General features: G+C 43.7%; 1 protein-coding gene across 1 annotated transcript in view; it reads right to left on the reverse strand.

The window, feature by feature from the left end:
• The window catches only part of csmd3b (CUB and Sushi multiple domains 3b), a 1,150,768-nt gene that overhangs the window by 189,401 nt on the left and 940,799 nt on the right, over positions 1 to 20,568 (reverse strand). Inside the window, 3 exon segments of the mRNA XM_039737543.1 lie at positions 1,067 to 1,258; positions 7,366 to 7,522; positions 7,866 to 8,035. Coding sequence (XP_039593477.1) covers positions 1,067 to 1,258; positions 7,366 to 7,522; positions 7,866 to 8,035 — 519 coding nt within the window.

Consider the following 20,568-nt stretch of genomic DNA (forward strand, 5'->3'; position numbering starts at 1 on the left):
GCTCTGAACATTCCAGGTTCTTCACGGCTATCGCCGCCATCTTTCAGTGTTTCATCTAATTTGACTTCAGGATCATCACATTGCTTTTTGGATGACAGAAGCGAGAGCTTCATCGAGTGACCCGTTATCACGCATGTGGGAGACGTTGGGTGTCGGCTCAACACAAGACTCTCTGGAGAAATGAAAGCAATGGCAGATCATGCAGTCAACTCCTCCAGAAAATGTCCGTTTTTGTTTGGAGTGGTTTCATGTTTTGGAACATGTTTTGCTGTTTTTGGTCATAATCCAAATATTAAAAAAAAGCTGATACGCAGTAAGATAAAGTTGGCAGTATTATGTAAAAGTTCTGCACACTTCCATCATGAATTTTACAACCATTGAAGTGTAATTGATGTGGAGATATAAAGTTACATGTGTGCCATTGTTTCACCGATAAGGTATTTCAAACCAAACCGCTAGTTGTAGCGCCTGTGAAACACGCCTGACAGATAAGGCAAGCCGGGCGTTGGGGGTCTCGATGGTCTTTTACACACATCATTAAGAAAATACCAAACCAAGTGATTGTGAAGGAATCGCAGATCCCGCTTCCATTCAACGTTCCTCTCTTTTTTTCTTTTACTTTCTCACGGCTTATATTCCAAGACGCGAACTGCATGTGTTATGTAATACACGCGGAAACCCAAATAAACTTGACAGCAGCCTCTTAATCTTGCCTTCCTATAAAAAAGTGATGAGTTAGGATCTTCACAACACCTGGGGTAAAGAAAATCAATAAGCTGAAACACAGCTTTACTTTAATAGCCCTACTACTCGCGAACAAAAGCTTGTGAAATTCTATGTCGTAAATCACTTTAATCAAATTTAAATGAAGCATTTTGTATACTGGGTCATGAAATTAACAACCACTGCTTTATAATCAATAAATGTAATATCTGTATTAAAAATGTTACCATTATCAGCCCAAGATAATTATATACAGGGAATAAAATCTCACATTAATATTCCAGTAGAAGCCATCAAAGCATCATGTCATGTAATTACATTAAATTAAAATGGCCAACGTTACCAATGCAGGAAGGAAGTGGGTAATCCCAGGCTCTCCTTTCTCCGGTCATGCATTTCAAGATGCTACTCCCGTGAAGGGTGTACCCTGGGTTACATCGGTAGGTGATGGTGCTGCCGGCGAAGTGACCCTGGTCGCTGATCTTGAATCCAAACTGAGGGACTCCGGGATCTTCACAGTGCGACAGCTCGAAACCTGAAAGAGTCGGGAAGAACATCAGAGTCAGAGTTCAGCACATCTAGCACGCTTGCTTCAAGTTGTGAAAACTTCGGATCAGTCGACAAAATGCATGCACTTCTTGGAAAACACACATTCATTATTTTATAATAAAGATATCATGGAGACAATGGTGTTCAGATTCATAACATCTGGGTCATTAGGATCCACCGGGGCTGCCACCATTATTCTTTTCCTCTCTACATACCATAATCATGTGGTACAGGTCACCCGAAATAATGAATAGGCAAACTTCCATGGTAACACACAGTGGGCGACAATCAAAGGACACTCTGGGCCGTTTGCTAGCATCTCGTCTCATCGACAATGAAATTCGGACCCCAGATGGGACTGTCCTCCTGTTAAAGACACCTTCATGGAATCGTGTGCTTCCTCAGGGAAGGGTAGGTAATGATGATGGACGTCTGGCCATGTCTCCTCTTATATAGGTCCTGTGGTGGCAGAGGAGAGGCCAACGTCTTGGGGTCGGAAGACGAGTCGTAGTTCATCCCTATGGTCTGAGGGGCACAAAAGGTGCGTAATTAGGGATGGCGTAACAGTCTGATCTTTCTGTGGTGGTAGAACATATTTGGGGTCTCTGGCACTGTGCCAGTTTTAGATCAAAACGGTGTACTCAGGCTTGTGGTGGGCATAGGTGTGCGTGTGGGAATGGGGACGAGAGGTCCTGGAGGTGTTGATGGGAAGAATGGCTGGACCAACATTCACGTACAGTACAGACGCTTGTGGTTCATAGTCGGTTTCCACATTTGGGCCTGCTTGCGTATAAAGGATCCAGAGGTGAGAGAGGGGGAGAGAGATCATAAAAAAAAAGAAAGATGTAGAGAAAGAAAGGAAAGAAGAAATGTCAGGATGATAAGAGAGCCGCTGCTGTGGAAGGCTGGCCGGCGATCGGGAACGACGCCACAGAAGGAGCGAGCAGACAGCGCTCAACGGCCCAAGAACGCTCCCACTGGGCGTCCAAAGAATACCAGCGACCAGCTGTTCTGGCTAAGTGGGGCGAGTAAGAGGCAGGGCTAGTGGGGCGTCCTGGTGGCAGAAATAAGAAACGGATTGGATGGTCATCTGTGCCAACCGGATGATGGCCCCCCTTGCTGAACAGGCCATGGAGGGTCGACTTTTAGAGGGATGCACTGCAGCTTGAGATCATTTTTTTATGTATGTGTTTTAACTTGGATGCTTTTTTTTTATTTGGTTATTGCTTATTTATTTTAACATCCACTGAACAACATTTTTTTTATTTTGTTCTTTACTTTGGATTTATTAGGAACCAAGACTGCTGTTTGAACAATGAGAATAAAAGAACCTTTGCACATCTGCATTAACCCTGGCTTGTCACAGGTCCTCAGTGCCCAGTCCATCCTCGGTTATGTCTATAGATGTCCCGGGTTCAAGGGAGTAATGCCAGCTGTGGCCAACCTGGTACATCCCATTTCAGAGCCAGCTAGGAGCTCCCACGACTTGGGAGTGTGACAACGCTAGCCAAATTAACAGAGTGGTGACGTAACATTAACATAACAGGAAAAAAGCAATTTGTTCAAAACTGACTTTTACGTGGTCGCCCTCTATTTGGAGTCACGTGATACACACAGATGCACTTAATGTGTGTCACACAACGGCAAAGCTCCTCTCTTATTGGATTAGGTGCAGACCAAGTGGCCAATCAAAAGCGACCATAGCGTTTCTCCCAAGATTTGCCTTAATGCGACAAAGTGGGAAGGTGAGACGTCATTCCGCAAGTCCCCACCGATTCTGCATCCAGCAATAGTGACACAGCCTGATGCCAAAAAATAAAATAAATGTATGGATAGCAATTAAGAAGGAATTGGAAAATCTTCAAAAATCTGAAAAAATGCAGCTGGAGTGTAAGATGAGTCTAAAATGAGTGAAAGGAACGTTCCTAATAAATACAAGATGGCCGACGTCGACCTACACTCGAGCAAATCTTGACAAGAACTGAAGAGTTTAAATCAACATTGCATTCTTATAATCAAGGAAATGCGCAGAAGCATTAGGAGGGGCTTTGAAAAATATCAGGGGGTCTCCTTACAACCTCGTGATCTGAGATCTGGAGGCTGAGACACTCAGAAGGGCCGATTTAGCATGCAGGGCACAGTGGCCTTCTGCTACAGGTTCCCATTTTTTATGCTTCGTTAGCCATTCACTCTGCTTGTAGGGCTGGGCCTCTGCTCGTCATGGAAGAGTAATGAACTTAAAGAAAACGGGCCTACTGCACAATTGTTATGATTTTAATCTGATTACATTTGTAAACGTGTTTTTACATTTTCATTAGGAAGGGTTTTTTTCATTTTGAGGTACTTCTGTAGTTTCTTACACCGACATATCATTGAGTCCAATTGTGAAAGCATAAAATGTTAATTTTTTTAAAACATGGTTATACAGTATATACTGCATATATATGTACTATTTATTCATATATACATAGACATCCATCCATCATCCAACCTGTTTTATCCTAAAGGGTCATGTGGGTCTGCTGGAGCCAATCCCAGCCAGCACAGAAGGCGCAAGGCAGGGACAAATCTCAGGCAGGGCACCAGTCCACCGCAGGGCACACACACCCACCCACAGCACACACCAGGGACAATTTAGGATCGCCAATGCACCTAACCTGCATGTCTTTGGACTGTGGGAGAAAACTGGAGCACCCGGATGAAACCCACGCAAGGAGGACCCGGGAAGCGATCCCAGGTCTCCTTTCTGCGAGGCAGCAGTGCTACCCACTGCGCCACCGTGCCGCCATATATACATATATATATATTTATATTCATATACATATACACATATACATAACAGGTATCCATACACATATTCATGCATCAGGACAGAGTCTCTCTCATGGTGTGAGATAAAAAGGGACATGGGGGGCAAGAGAGGGGGCTCAAACAGCAGCTTATGTGTCATTTACTTTGTCCATCCGCCAAGAAGGTCTCAACAATTCAGAAGCAGCATCGTGTCCTCCAAGCACTGCCTCTCTGAGTCATCCGAGTACCGTAAACCTGCCACCACCAGGAAGAACCTTTAACTGTGATCAGGCCACTGAGTGTGTGCCACACCAAGGCCGGCCATTCCAAGCCTTTCAAAGTCCCACCAGGGACTAAAAGAACGAAACAATTCTGCAAGAAACTGATACTCTTTGACATGTGTCATCCATTTTACAATAGGAATGTATTCTGGTGTGTGTGTATGTGCGTGTGTGTGTGTGTGTGTGTAGTCAGGCACAGGCCACTAGGAAGCATTAGCGGCTCACTTCAGGTAGGAACTATGGGATCAGTGAGGGGAGGAAACCCTGATGGTAGCAGCTGCTCCCCCTTTAGCCCTCGATGACAGGGAGACAATCCAGAGGACCCTTGAAGTCGTCCCCTCTTCTGCACACAGAAGCCCCACCCCTTTCACTCCAGTCCTATATAACTCCCTTGAACCGACCACAGGTGGGCTCCAAACAAGGTGTAGAAACGTCTCAGCGATGACCAAAAGCGTGGGACACACCCGAGCCAAATTTGTGTCATAGCAAAGGGTCTGAACACCCGTGTCAATGGGACATTTGCTGTTTTTATTTTTGAAGTATCTTTCTAAAATCCTCTTTTCTTTTTTGTCATTTTGGGGTAATGAGTTTCATTTGACGACTTTAATAATAAAATTAATAGAAATGATTTTAACAAAAGGCTACACCTTAACAAATAGTGAAGACTGACTGAGTGACTGACTGGAAGTATCCTGTGGATTTTGTCTCATTATTTTGCACTTATAAAGTGCCTTTCAGTAAAGCACATTAACCTTTGACTTTAAAAGACTAAAGTCATTTATGATTTATTTTAAACTCAGTTAATGTAAAAAGTTCAAGCTATGTATGCTGCCAAAAAAAGAAAATTCAGACATGATGCCATTAATCAAAGTTCCCTGTTCTTTGTTTAGAACCTTTCACTAAATCCTGCCGAATGACTGTGTTAAAAGTCACGGCTAAAAGTGTAACCTAAGCAAGCCATCGTCCACAAGCCTGCTGTGTGAAGGTCATGACGGCTGTTAATGACCCTGCCTGCGTATAATCAGCTCGATGCCAAGCAATGGCAGGCGCCGTATCCCAGAGGGCGTTGGTCTCCTGTCCCTGTGCCACCTCGGTCGAGTGCCTTCAATCAAGGTCTCTAATGTCTGCAACATTTGAATCCTGGTGTTGGCTCAAGATTTAATTTGACAGTCCCTAGAGGAACAGCCAGAATCCAAAAAAAGACCCCATTAAGGCTGTACATACAATAGAAAAAATATCTGCTCTTTACTTTGTGTGCCATTTCATTTTGAGCAAGTTTTGGTTACACATCCACATCCCAGTACTGTCTTCTTCTGTTTGTTGTAATACTCTACATTAAGAAGGAGGTGTCTATATGTCTGTCTGTCCGGTTGTCTCTTTCACTGGAGAAATCTTCTTACCTTATCTTCTGTCTCTCCTGTTATTAAGTCGAGTCTACGTAACCTTGGGGTTATTTTTGACCAGTCCCTGACACTTGATGAATATGTAAGGTCAGTCAGCCGCTCATGTTTCTTTCATTTAAGAAATCTTTCAAAATTAAGAAATCTTGTTTCAAAATCAGAATTGGAGATGCTTGTTCATTCTGTTATTTCCTCGCGGCTTGATTACTGTAATGCTTTCTTTACGGGTTTGAGCAGGTCCTCTCTATCTCACGCCTTCAGTTAGTTCAAAATGCAGCTGCCAGGCTCCTAACTCGCGCCAGCCGGGATGATCATATCACCCCCATTGTGTACACACTGCACTGGCTCCCAGTGTTTAATAGAATTCATTTTCAAGTTTTGGTACTTTAATTTTTAGAGATTGCATGGACAAGCTCCTGAGTACCTAACCAGCCTGCTACATCACCATACAGCTTGCCGGACTCTAAGATCTGGGCAGCAGGGTCTTCTCGTTGTCCCACACACTCGGCTAAAAACCTGTGGGGATCGCGCCTTTCAGTCTGTGGCACCGAGACTATGAAATAGCCTGCCTTGTGGTCTGCGTGGAGTCGAGTCTGTTGATTCTTTTAAAACAACTAAAAACATTTCTTTTTAAAGCAAGCTTTTAATCAGTGCTGAGTAGTTCCAGTTTGTTTATTTATTGTTTTTATTGGTCTTGTTGATGTTTTGTTTCAACTGTTTGTGTTTGTTCTGTATTTGCTGTTCAGCGCTTTGTGACCTTTTGTCTGTGAAGGGCGCTATATAAATAAACTACTACTAGTACTCCAAAAGATGGCACATTGCAAACATTTGTAGTAACAAAATGCATTGCATTTGTCACTCCAACAGATGGTGCATCAAAAACATTAACACTGCTTTTGCAAATCCTATCACCAAATGGCATATAACAGACATATACACATTGCATGAGTCATTTCTACAGATGGCACATCACAAACATTAACGCTGCTTTATCAAACCCCATACCAAAAGGCATATGACAGAGACAGATGCATTGCATATGTCACTTCTACAGATGGTACATTACAAAGATTACCACTGCTGTTACAAATCCTATCACCAAATGGCATATAACAGACATATACACATTGAATGTATCATTTCTACAGATGGTGCATTACAAGTATTAACACTGCTTTTACAAACCCCATACCAAAAGGCATATAACAGAGACAGATGCATTGCATGAGTCATTCCCACAGATGACACATCACAAACATTATGACTGCTTTATCAAATCTTGCGGCAAACAGCATATAACAGAGACATATGCATTGCATTTGCCATTTCTACAGATGGTGCATTACAAGTATTAACACTGCTTTTACAAAACCTGTACCAAAAAGCATATGACAGAGACAGATGCATTGCATATGTCACTTCTACAGATGGCACATTACAAAGATTACCACTGCTCTTACAAATCCCATTACCAAAAGGCATATAACAGAGACCTCTGCATTGCACGGTGCCCTGCAAACGTTAATGCTGAGGTCTACGTTGATTTCTTAGACTGGTATCACAGCTCATATTAATGCATTTTTATTCACCATTACAAGATAAAAGGCTGGCGTGAGACTTACTGGAGTAGACGAGCTGAAAGCCTTCACTGGTGGACTCTGCATCGGTGTAGAACTCCAACCACAAGTGATTCGATGTACTGATTAACGTCAGTCCCGTCATTGCTGAGCCAGTAAAGGCACCCAGTAAATGTGCGGAATTATCTTTGCCATCAAAAATCTATAAAAAAAAAATAAAAAATAATGATAATTTGAGATATGATTTATGCATTTTACTAAAAATGAAAATGCATTTTAAAGAGACAGCAAAATGTTTTTGTATTGAACAGTGAAACTATTGGCCGGCCCCACATTTATCTTCCATTCTGCAATTAAACGTAATTTTTCACGGTGCAGCATATTCGTGACAACTGATTACCTTCTGCGTAATTGTCTTTATTGTATAAGAGCAGTTTAGCTGCGACCGCACCATATCAATAGGATAAGAGACTCATAAAGAAATTGAGCTGCAATGAAGCCAATTACTGATGTCCATTCAGCCCCTGCCACAGTGAAAAGCGTACCTTCAAAATGTCCCCCTGAGCTAAATGAAACGTCCTGGCAGAAATGTTGATGCCTTTCCCTGCTTGCACTTGGATGCTGTAAATGCATTCATGATTGTTTTCGTAGTTCAGAGGGTAGTTGGGTGACAGCAGAATGCCCTCGTTGTTGATCACGGAAGCTCCACACTCAGCTGCATGTCAAAAAGGAAAGATAAAAAGACAAAGAAGAAGAAGAAGTAAGGTGGCATATTTAGAAAATGACTCCAAAATACATATCTGTGAGCAGCCATTAACAGTTTACAGTAACTCAAAACCTTGGCTGTAATTACAGCTAGTTAAAAGGGACACTTTAACAGTGGGGGACTGCTTGGACCCAACTTGGCAACGCTTAATAAAGTACGAGAGTTGCGGTCACGGTTGACACGAGAAAAATGAAGAACACCTCAAGAAATGTGGACATATTGAAATTTGGTCTTCACTTACACGGTACCTTTAGGTGAAGGTGATGTCCCTAAAACAAAAAATGACTGTGTGATAATTTATCAAACAAAGATGTGCCATTGTGGAAAAAGTAAGACCCCCCTTGGCTCCAATAGCTGGGTTTGTTGCCTCAAGTTGGCGTTTTGTAATACTCTCTAGCAGTCTGTGACATCGTCCGATCCCTTCATACTGACCACTTTCAGCCATGAGATGTTTGGGGTTTCCTGGAATACACAGCCCATTACAACACCACCCAACACCATAGCCTCTTTGTTGAATTTAGATTCTGGCCTGTGACCTGACCATTCCAGAACTTTCCTTGAACTGTCTACAAGTCTCTGACTTGAGCTGTGTGATTTCTGAGAGCTCTCCTGTGTACATCTAGAGGGGATCTGGACGTTGGCTTTGACTTGGCCATTCCACCCCCATTTCAGGGGGATTCCTTTTTGGATTTACTGGGTCCCTTGTCATGTTTCCTAGGTCCAGTTTCAGTGGAGCTTCCCTCTTCTGAAAGGCGCTATCACGTTATCCTCAAGCAAGCTTTGGTACAATGAAGAATATCTACTGGACACTATGATGGTGAGCTGCCCGTGCCCTCAAGCCCAGCTAGAACATTTCCACCGCCTCGCTTCACACTTGTAATCAGGCTTTTCTGTTCAAATGTCGTCTTTGAATTCCCCTTCACATGTCTTCTGGTGGCCAAATACCTCAACCTTTACCTCTACCATCATCTGGCCAGAGCACATGGCTCCACAAGTCCTGGTCTGTGCCTACAGATGTTCATGGACACACTTTATTCTTGCCCTGATGCTCTTTCTAGTTCTTGTTTGATTTCTGCCATCTCTTTCTTGCACTTTGACATCAACAATGGCTACCTGGAGGTCCCGTGAAGAAATTCTGGGGTTCTTAGAGGCTTTTAACCCTAATGCCTACCCCTAACCCTAACCCCAATTCTTACATTCTGCTCTCAGGCTGAACTTACAGGAGGTGGCACACCCTGGCCAATTGACAGTTGTTTGAAATCTTCTCCACTTGTAGATGATCTACCAGACAGTACAATGCTTCATTTAAAATCGTCTTAAATCTGTTCCCAGACTCACGGGCATTTATAACCTTCTTTGTGAAGGCCCCAGAAAGCTCTTTGGATCTCGGCATGGAGAGAACGTACACTTCAACAGTAGTGGCCGAGCCAAGCTGAATGTCTGAGGTTTATAAATGAGACAGGCTCAGGCAAAATTATCTCTTGCAATGTCCTAATCATAAGCACCTCATTCTAATTTTATGTTTTTGTGAGGTGGTGATAAATGTAGGGGAGTACGTACTGTTTCTCCGTGCAAAGTTTGCATTTCTATGTATTTAAATTATACAACGGACAACGAAATGTAAGTGCGATATGATGTTTGTTATTTTAAACCATCTTAAAGATACTGTTGAAATAAAGATCAAATCGTGATATGCTCACCCATGTCAGAAAAGGCCAAACACCTCAGAGGGTGTACTTACTTTTTCACACGATTTGCACCAATGCACCCAAATTACAGGGCTCTTCCATGCTGACTGTTATTTTGAACCCGGGCCCGTACGCTCGCGACATCTACCGCACCGTTTTCTCTTTTCATGGTAGTTTGACCTCCTGTACTGGTGCAGCTTCTTTCATCTTGTAAAATCAACTTAAGCGGAAAAGGAGGAAAACTTTAGGAAGGTTTACAGGTGAGTAAAATGACTTTACCCAGAGATGAATAGAATTAGACCCCGCAAGGAGGAAGTGCCACTCCATGGCTGTGAGGGTCTGACATCGGGCAATGGTTACTGAATACAATAGCACTGACACAACCATGCCTTTGGTTTGATCGACTGATCGCTGGACTGCTGCTGGGATGCGTGTCCATCCAATGAGTTCTCCCGTCTCAGCGAAGGACCTGCAAAGCTCTGTTTGAGTGACCATTAGGTTTGGTCACCTCCTCGCCCAAGGCCCATCTTTCCCAGATACACAGTTTGGCTGGACGGGCAGTTCTCCATTTACACATTGTGTATCATTTCTAATTTTGCCCCAGTCCCCTTCCCCATGGCATGATTAGAATGCTGAGGTGTGAATAAAGAAGACCAGGGGATGGACTACTTGCCAGGAGTAAACTGAAGCAAAGACGGGGTGAGGGATGCCAGAAGCGAGTCAAAAATACCGATTGTCAAAGCTCAAAAGTCACTAATGAAAACCAAACTCAGAACACAAAGCCAGAAGTTCACAAGCAAAACCAAACCGCTAAGCAGGAAGCGACCGTCTGGCTTGAATTTCAGAGCCACGTCCCCAGGTTATGCACGTCATCGTCTTTTATAGGCACCTTACTATGACATCACAGGTCATGTGTCACGTGACTAGCAATGGGGGGAGTCATTTTAACAAACCATATGGTGACACCCATGCATCCAGGGAGAGAGGTACATGAAGGAGTCCAGTCGTGGACTCGGGTCACTGGATAGCGCCCATGTCTCTCAAACAGGAAGCCCCAGGACCCTAAAGACTTGGACTTTTGTCCTTTTGAAGGAGGTCCAGTCTCACAATTCGGAAATTACCCTCTATCTACCACAGCTAGGTGTTACGTGGGTGTCCCCTTGGCCTGGTCCAGCCACTCCGGTCCTTAGCAATCAGGATCATGCGAGCCGGATCACCCTCGGGTAATCACTCCACATGGCTGTAGTACCATAACTGATGATCCTTCACAATGCAGGTCATGTACTTCATTCGGGACTCCTTAAGCAACACAAAATCAAACCAGAGGCTCGTGACACACATGAAAGAGTCCAGTTGTGGTCTCAGGTCACTGGATAGCATCCATGTCTCACAATCAGGAAGCCCTAGGACCCTAAAGACTTGGACCTTTGTCCTTTTGAAGATATCGGGAGCGCCACTGACCCTTTTCCAGCGACCTCATGACCCCCCCATGCTCTCCCAATCTGTCTACTGACTTCATAGGAAGAGCCATCAGAGACATCTCACCTGGCCATCGTCAAATGAAGGGACAGACCCAACCAGACATCGGCAATTATTTTGAACCAGCAGTCAGTCTACGCAAGCCATTTATTTTTGTTCTGGAGTTTTACGCTATTTACGTTTAGTTTAGTTTTCCATTTTTCATCGTACAATAAAAACAGGGTGCAGTGAAAAGACCCCCAGCCATTGTGGACGTTGCAATTTGTCTGTTCTCTTCTATGCTGGCCTCTCAGTTATCTCTCCTCTGAATCTGCTAACCTTGACTAAGATTTTTCGGCTCCCTGCTTATTGTCTTCTCCTCTCACAATAATCCTTTGACACCTCACGTCTTTTAACAGTCCCAAATTGAGATTCGTGACAATCAGGGGAAAGAAAAAGCGTGACGAATGCACGACGACATTGGCAAGGAAGGAGATGCTGGCAGACAGTTGAAGACAGAGCCGTGAAAAGGAGAGAACCCAAGTGCTTTGAGCATGAGAAAGGTGCTATATACTGTAAATAGAATGTATTATTATAATTATTATAAGCCTTGATGATGTTTGTCTTTGAAACGTAGGAAGAAAACCGCAATACCAAAATGGAGAATGTGCAAAATCCAGCACTAAGCTTTACGCCAGCCTGCCATCCATCATAAACAGCAGCAGCCTCATTATTTCAGTCCTAGACTCAGTTTTGTAGAATTAAGTAGCTGAGATTTAATGAAAATTAGAGGGGTGGGCTTTTTTTACCCTGCATTGACTGTCCTATGATTAAGAATATGCTTTACTACCCCGTACACCGGCCTGCGGGCCATTAGCCACTGTATACTTTAACCATGCGGCTGCCGTGTCTGCCCTCTGCTCCCAAAGCTTTTACGCCACAGAGGCTGATTCATTCTCTTCCTCCATTTCTATCAGTCGATTGAGACTGAGCGACAGGGTGGGCCGCCTAATTAACGCTCCAGCTCATGCCTCACATGCTTGTGAGATTAGGCCGACAAGGATGCAAGCCTCTTTCCTTTCTCCAAAGAAGGCACAATGGCAGAGGAGCAGAGCATAACACCAGCACAAAGCCAAAAAGAGAGCAGATCAAGTGAGCTGGCAGAGGACCTCCACTTTCTTACGGGGGCTCTAAAAAGCTAAGTTTCTAATAAATGTAAAATGCAATCAACACAAAGGACGCTTTCATGCACGAGCAAAAGAGCTTGCTGCTCTGAATTTTCAATGCACTATAGAACGAGATTGCTTTTAGCAAATGCCCAGTGAAGCAAATATCGCATTATTAAATCAATCAAGAAAACTAATTGTAATAAGGCAAACATATGCGACCATTTGGAGGACCATGAAAATATGTTGGTGCATCTACGTCTGTTGCATGTTATTGGTCGTTTTTGGGTGTTATTTCATAAACAACACAATGCAGTTGGCTAAATGGGGTACTGTGTGCCCCTCTTTATGAGCTGTTGTCATGTCAGGGGACTGCCTTGCAGGCTCAGTTGGTGTAATAACCCACCGAGATGAGAGGGGGCGCTGTCACTAACTCTGCCATGCCCTTCTTTCCGCACAGTGCCAAGAAACCAACCGGTGAAGGCATTTAACCTTCACCTCTTCTGGTCCAGCCACCATAAAACTGGAAGGAGGCGTCATTACTGGCCAGAGTGACCCGCCAGATGGAGGTCCGCTAGAGCGACTAGGTCCTCAGATTAATTTGAATTCTCCATTGAAGGGAAATGAGCATTATTTTGGTTCATTTTTGTTTGTTTGGTGCCCCAGAATTTCTTTGCTGCAATCCTGCATCCGGCCACACTATATATGCCAATTCTTGGAGAAACAAGCTACCAGAGGGAGAATTCCAAAATTTTGTTGCAAGATCTGTGCCAGTGACGTTTCTCAGTTATCTCGAATCTTCTTCGCCTTCCACAAGTGTGATCTTTACAGGAGAGCAGAATGCGCACAGAAGCGTGTTTATAAATCTGTTTGTCGCTCAGCACTTTCATGAGGGAACACTTAAAACCAAAATTTATCCAGCTCAGCTTGAAATGGCATTTCCTGGATGTGTTTTCCATTTGAGTTGTCAGGATAAACACCCCTTTGTGTTTTGGATGGGGACATGGTTGCTTTGTTCCCTTTTGTCTGTCTGATAAACCTCAAACTTTGGTCAATGTGCATGAACACAATGAAGAGGGACAGTGCAACGCCCCAAAAGGCTTCTGTGAAAACTCATGTGCCACCTGGAGTCAGTAGAGTGTCACACACTTGCGTTTGGGAGAAGGTCGATGGGTTCAGATGATGTTATTTCTCAGCCGGACCAGGGGATGGCACTGTCATCTGATCCTTTATCCTTTTTGTGCCTCTGCAGACCAGCCAAAGCACTGCCCAAACAATGGCATCACCACCAACCCTTCTTCTGATGGTGTCACTTCTGTCCAACCCTGATGATTGTAACTCCCTGCTTGGAGACAATGGCATGGAAGCCGAAGGTTCTGTTTGTCTACCATTTTTTGAATATTCAGTAAATCCTATTCATAGGATCGAAGCGATGTCTTACAGCTTCAAATTAAACTTCAGTCCATCCATCCATTCATTGTGGACCAACCTAATCCTAATCTTAATCCTAATCCAACCCTCCTGAAGACATTTCCTCTTCCCTTCCTGTTTCAGCCTTATAAATGTCTCTGTATCAACCTTAGTTCTGTTTTGAACTCCATTTCTAGCACACGGGGTGGTCATCCCCAAACCATTTTGCATCCCCTGCTCTTCTTGGATGCAACTGGAAGATTTCGATTATGCTGATGATCTGGCACCACTATCGCACACAAAGCAACAGATACAGGAGAAAACTAAGCAGGTAGTAGCTACCTCAGCACAAAGAAGGGCTCCATACACACCGAAGGAAGACCAAGATAGTGAAGATCAATTCAAGCAACCTGAACCAGGTGATGCTAGAAGGGGAAGCTTTGGAAGAAGTGGAAACATTCACCTACCTGGGAAGTGTCACTAACAAAGAAGGTGGGACAGATGCAGACGTAAGAGCAAGAACTGGCAAAGCAAGAACAGCATTTGTGCATTTAGAGAGCATACAGAAACCACAGGTACTCTCGGTCCAAACTAACGTTAGACGGTTTCACTCAAATGTTAAGGCGGTACTGTTGTACGGCACAGAGACTTGGAGAATCGCAGCAGCTCAAGTCAAGACAGTGTAAACCTTCATAGACAACGGCCTGAGGAAGATGCTATGGAGTTACTGGTCCAACACAATCAGCAACAGTGATCTCTGGCAGAGGACTAACCAGCGACCCGCAGAAGATGAAATACGAAAGAGGCGCTGCGGATGGGTAGGCCATACACTCAACGTGACTCGGCAGGCATTACAGTGGAATCCTCGGGGGAAGCGAAAAAGTGGGGAGGCCAAGGAACACATGGAGGAAGGAGGTGGATGCGGATGTGAAGAGAACAGGATGCAAATGGAGCCAACTGGAGAGGAAGGCAGAAGACAGAGATGACTGGAGGAACTTTGTCGGTGGTCTACGCCCCGGGAGGGGTATAGGCGATGATGCTCTTCTTATTACAAGAGACAAACAGATAAGGTACCAGAGACTTTCTGATGGGAGGTCAGAGCCAGTTATACAGCTTTTGCACCAAGTAGAATCAACCTCCTTTAGGATAAATTAAGAGGTAGAGAGGAGAGCCCCAAAAGTTGGAATATATGAGGAGAAAGAAGGATAGAAATGGACAGAATCGTATTAGGAAATTCGATAAACAAGGATGTATTAAAATACACAACTCCATTCGATTTGGCGCAGAACAACACATTTAGTTGGAGAAGAAGCCTCTGCTGGTACACACAAGGCGACAGTCCAAGTTGTGGATGAGGAGGATGAAGAAAAGAAGTCTGCCTAACCAAGATGTGATCACTACTCTCTGTACTGGGACACGATGCATTGGCGTTTCAGTTGATGACTTTCAGATGGGCACTTTTAAAGTGGGCACCGCCTTAAAAGGATCAGCAATGTGGGCGGATGCCTTTCATTTGCTGTGTGGTTCATCTTTTTAAAGGGAAGCCCATCGCATCACCTGACAAGAGAGCTGTCCTGGATTTTTGGAGACTGGGATTCTGGTACAGTTTTTCATGGAGATGCGTGTTTTCCCTGCTTCAGGTTCAATAAGTGTGATGAGGAAGATGTTAGGGTAACAGCTGGGGGTATAAAGGGAATCCTTGGAGGTACACAAAAACAAGAGCCTGAATACTGAACCAAATTCACCCTAAAAATGCCAGGACCAGGATTACCTTGGGCAGAAGCTGCAGCAAACCCACTATTGACCTTAAAAGGCCACGACTCCATGGCAGCTCTGTTAGCTAAGGTGTATCGGAAGGACATCAGGGTCCCATATGACATCAACTAGGACCATCTGCCCCAAAGCATCCTGGGTGCCAGAAATCTTCACCAGGCAAGCTATTCCACCAGTTTTTTTACTGTGCAGAACCCCTATCCATAAAGAAGGAATCTTTTGTTCCCACACCCAGAGTTCTTTGCTACGTAGACCCACACATACTGCATGTCCTCCACCCCCCAGACTCTCGTCCTCGCCGAGCTCCTGCATTTCTTCACCCACTGCTGTCTGGTCCTGTGCCTCACTTTCTCTACTGGAGGACGTCTCCTCCTCTTCTCTGTACCTCACATGGAAAGATAGAGCAACAAGGCATGCAGGAGTCAGGTTTAGAATCCTTGTAACATTATAGTCTTTAACTTTCTTAAAAATAACAAACAAGAGGAAACCATAGAGTCTGTTGCACTCGTCAGTTTAGCCAACACTTTCCCTAATGGAGGACATCTCCTTCCTCCTAAGTGGCAAGACAGAGACACAATGCAAGCAGGGGACCAAATGAGATACTTTACTCCATCATTATCCTTTTAACGTTCTTAACATGCTTAATGGGCCAAAAGCAGAAGCAAAAAGCTAATGGATGTGACAAATTGGCATACAACCTGGAGGTTTCAGGAGGTGTCGTGAATGATGCTGCCCGACACACCCAATGCGCGTCGCCATTCATTCTCTTAAGGTTACTTTGCCGCAGCTCAAATGCCTCAAGACGTGGATCTTCTGGCCCTCGTTCTTCCCTCTTCCCGTTTCTCCTTCTTCCTGTTAAAGCTACTAAATTTATAAAGCTTCTCGGGGCGAAGGTGGACACCCCAGCCACTCTCTGTCCAATCTGACTCTGCTTATCCCAATCCTCACTCACCTCTGTATCTTCTCAATGTTCCCATCATCCTTTTACAACTGCTGTGAAGTGAGCGCCCAAAGCACATTTCTAACTTTCTTTCTTTAATTGCTCATTTTTTTTCCACACTAATGTAGACCGACTCTCAACTCCAACTAATATGTACAAACACGTACACATACACATATACATACATCCATTGATTTATTGCTTCTTTACAATTGCAAATCACTGCTCATGCCAGTTCATTTAAAACGGCATGTGGGTGATTCAGAGCCCGGTGAAGTGGAAAAGTGCCTTATGCAAGCAATTACTCATTAGAGCTAATTGCTTGAGTTATTTAATATAACGTATTATACACATCAGAATGTGGCACTCTGGAATTGGTCTGAAGAGAAGCTCAAGAAATTGAAAACTCCCTGCTTGGAGACAATGGCATGGAAGCAGAAGGTTCTGTTTGTCTACCATTTTTTGAATATTCAGTAAATTCTATTCATAGGATCGAAGCGATGTCTTACAGCTTCATATCAAACTTCAGTCCATCCATTCATTCATTGTGGAGCCAACCTAATCCTAATCCAACCATAATACTAATCTTAATCCTAATCCAACCTGATTTTAATCCTAATCCAACTCTAATCTTAAACATAATCCAACTTGATCTTAATCCTAACTTAATCCTAATACAATCCTAATCTTAATCTTTAGCCAACCTAATCCTAATCTTAATCCAACCTTAATTCTAATCCTAAATCCTAATCCACAAGGTAGTGGAGTCTACAAAAGCAGGACGAAAAAACAGTAAGGTGCTGTTGGACCATATTTAAGAGACTGAAAGTAACGGTGATACTATGCGCGAGATTCACTCCAGCCATGGCAGGGCCCGAACACACGATGGTCGGCTGGTATATTTTCTTGTTGTTTGTTTGTCTATTTTTAAAATCACAGAACAATCTCCGGAATATAAAACAGATAGAGTTGCCTTCTGGAAAATGAAGGTTAACTAGAGGCCCATGAAGACATCCCCATCTCCACTGGCGCTTACAATAACGCCTCCTACTGACCTGAACAGGACGCACAATCTTCTTTAATGTCTTATTTTCTTCGACTCTCCCTTGAATCCCTGTGGTTGTTGGGTGAATATTCTACATGGAATCGGAGGGGTGTGAGTTTCATATCGATTTTGTAAAATCTGCAAGAGTTAATAAGTTAAAGTTTTAGAACGTCTTATCGAGATACCATTTTGCTTGTTTTCTTTGTGTCGTTGCCACGGTGTTTCATCCCAAAAGACCCCAAGACTCTGTGATGTCATTTGGAGCACCGGCATGAAGGTCGGCTCAAAGGGTTCCTGATCATCTGATATCGGGATTCTCTGTTGGTTTCATGAAGGTGGCTTCTCTGAGGAGTTTACTTGTTTTGTCAAGCAAAATATTTTCTCTGCCTCTAGACTTTGAAGTTCTTATTCTCTGACACTCTGCTCGGTAGTCCCTGTGGTACTGACCTCTTTTCCTCCCGATCCCATTTTTCAAATGTTTACGGTCTCTCCTTGAGTCAGTACAATGGGGATAAGTTAAAAACTGGAATGGACACAAGCGACGTGGGGATTTCTTTTCATGAACCTTCACCACCAGTGTCCTGTTTTGGGCAGGTCAGTGAAAGTCCCAGCTTGTTTTGCAGGACAATTGGTTGTCCACACACCAATTTTCACCATGTCCAAGGATATTAGCAAGGTTAAAAGTCCAAGGGTGTTCTGCACAAGCTTTGTAATGCACTGGTGAGGCCTCATCTGAGGTTCTGGGTGCAGTTTTGATCTCCAGACTACAAAAAGGACATAACAGCACTAGAAGTCGTCCAGAGAAGAGCGACTAGGCCGATTCCAAGGCTATTGGGGATGAATTAAAAGGAAAAAGAATAAAAGAGCGGAGCCTTTACAGTTTAAGCAAAAGAAGATTAAGAGGTGACCTGATTGGAGTGTTTAAAATTATGAACAGAAATAGGGCAGTGGATCGAGACGGTGAATTTAACTCTCTCAGGGTGGAAGTTGACTTTTGTCAAAAGAGAGGAGTCGACGCTGGTAATCAACTGTAAATGGTGGCAAAACCTGCTGTTTTTGTTTTAGTTGGACTCTCTTTTCTAGAAGGAAAGTTATCTTCATTAGTATGACCGAGATTCCCTGTCGCTCCCATGACTAGCAAGGAGGAAATGGCAAAAGCAACACATCTGGCGAGAGATCAATGAGAATGCGTCAAGCAAAATACTCTGTGGACGACGTTTTGCATATTATCGCTAAATTGTGATCGATAAACTAATGTGAGGTACCAGTGATTGATCCCCAACTGATCGTGGAGATGAGCAGGTTCATGTACCTGATGCGCCTACGGCAACGATCATCTGGGAGGACCGCCACTTACAGTGACAAGAGGCACAAACCAGATTGCAATACACTGCGACCGCCAATGTCACGCAAAGACAACCTTGCTGCTGGCCTGCCATTCCATTTCACTGAACTGGCGGCCACAACGTGCAGCAACAGATATTCTATGTCGATTTGCGTGTGAAACCAATGCTTTTCAGAACACTGCGTTTTTTAAAAAAAAATTCAGCACTTAGAGAATTAGAATGAGTTCATCAACAACACGGGGACACAGTTGGTAACTTCTTAAGGGTGAATTTCACACAAACGTTAGATGTTTTTTTCACACAGAGAACCGCAGACACATGGAGTAAGTGAGCAAGTGGTGTGGTGGACAGTGGAACTTTAGGGACCTTCAAAACGCGACTTTATGTTATTTTAGAAGAAGTAAGTGGACATGACTGGCGAGCTTGGTTGGGCTGAATGGCCTGTTCTCGTCCAGATTGTTGTAATGTTCAAACGTCCGGGACTCCATCTCACAAAAATGACAAAGCTAAAATGTGTTACATAGAAATTAATCCGTCAGCTTATCCCCCCGTTGTCCGTATTTCTGCTTCACAAACAGACCCACCGGGACAAAATGTACCCATTTAGACCGTTTGGGTGAAAACAAATGAGCACCTACTGTGGAAAAGGGAAACCGTAAAATGAATATAACTTACGTGAATTGTCAGTCAATCATTATCCAACCTCAAGTTAATTACATTAATTGATTATGTACTAGACAAATTTTTAAAAATGCTTTAGTTTTATTAGCAAATCTTGTAAAGAAATGGAGAGTTTTTGATTAAAAAAAAAAGACCAGAGTTTTGCATATTAAATATTTTTGTATTCTGCTTCACTTATACATTCATCTGTTTCAAAGAAACATTGCCCTTCTGCCACGAGCCTGCCTAACATAATGAAAAGAATTGAATCTATTTACATGTAATTATATGGAAGTGTATTAATGAGAAGTGACAGTCGTAATCATAAGGAGACATTCCTACAAGCCGGATTTCCTGGATCCTCTTTGAAGAATCACTTGGTTACAATCAGAATTCACCTGAACGTAGTCATCACTGAGGTCTCTTATTTAAATCAATCATTCTCTTTACCAAGGACGCCACTGCAGTTACTCCACAGTGAACTCAACAGCTTGCTGATCAGCACGTTGTTGAAGCCCCTTTGGAAGCGACTGCAGCATCAGGTCTTCTTGTGCCTGACACACTCAGATTTAGGGATTTCCTCCCATTCTTCTCTGCAGATCCTCTCATGCTCTTCAAAGTGGGACGGAGGAGAACAATTTTCAGGTCTCTCCATAGATGTTCCAATAGATTCCAGTCTGGGGTCAAAGTTGACCTCAAGCAACTCCTGTGTCGTCTTTTGCTGTATGAGATTTCAGCTTTGCCCTGCAGCAAGGTGACCCTTTGGCCCAGTTTGACGTCCAGAACACTTTTTTTGAAGCAGGTTTTCTTTAAGAATATATCCGAGCTTGGCTCAATTTGGCTTTCCCTCATCCCTGATTAATCAACCTGTCCCGGCTGCTGAATAACAACTGCCTAGTACGAGGTTGACCTCAGCCTGCTTCACTGTGTTGCACAGAGGTTGAGTGGGTGTCTTGTTCCCTCCACATTTGGTTCCATCAGACCAGAGAATTTTGT

The sequence above is a fragment of the Polypterus senegalus genome, chromosome 15 (assembly GCF_016835505.1).
Source record: "Polypterus senegalus isolate Bchr_013 chromosome 15, ASM1683550v1, whole genome shotgun sequence".
NCBI lineage: Eukaryota > Metazoa > Chordata > Cladistia > Polypteriformes > Polypteridae > Polypterus > Polypterus senegalus.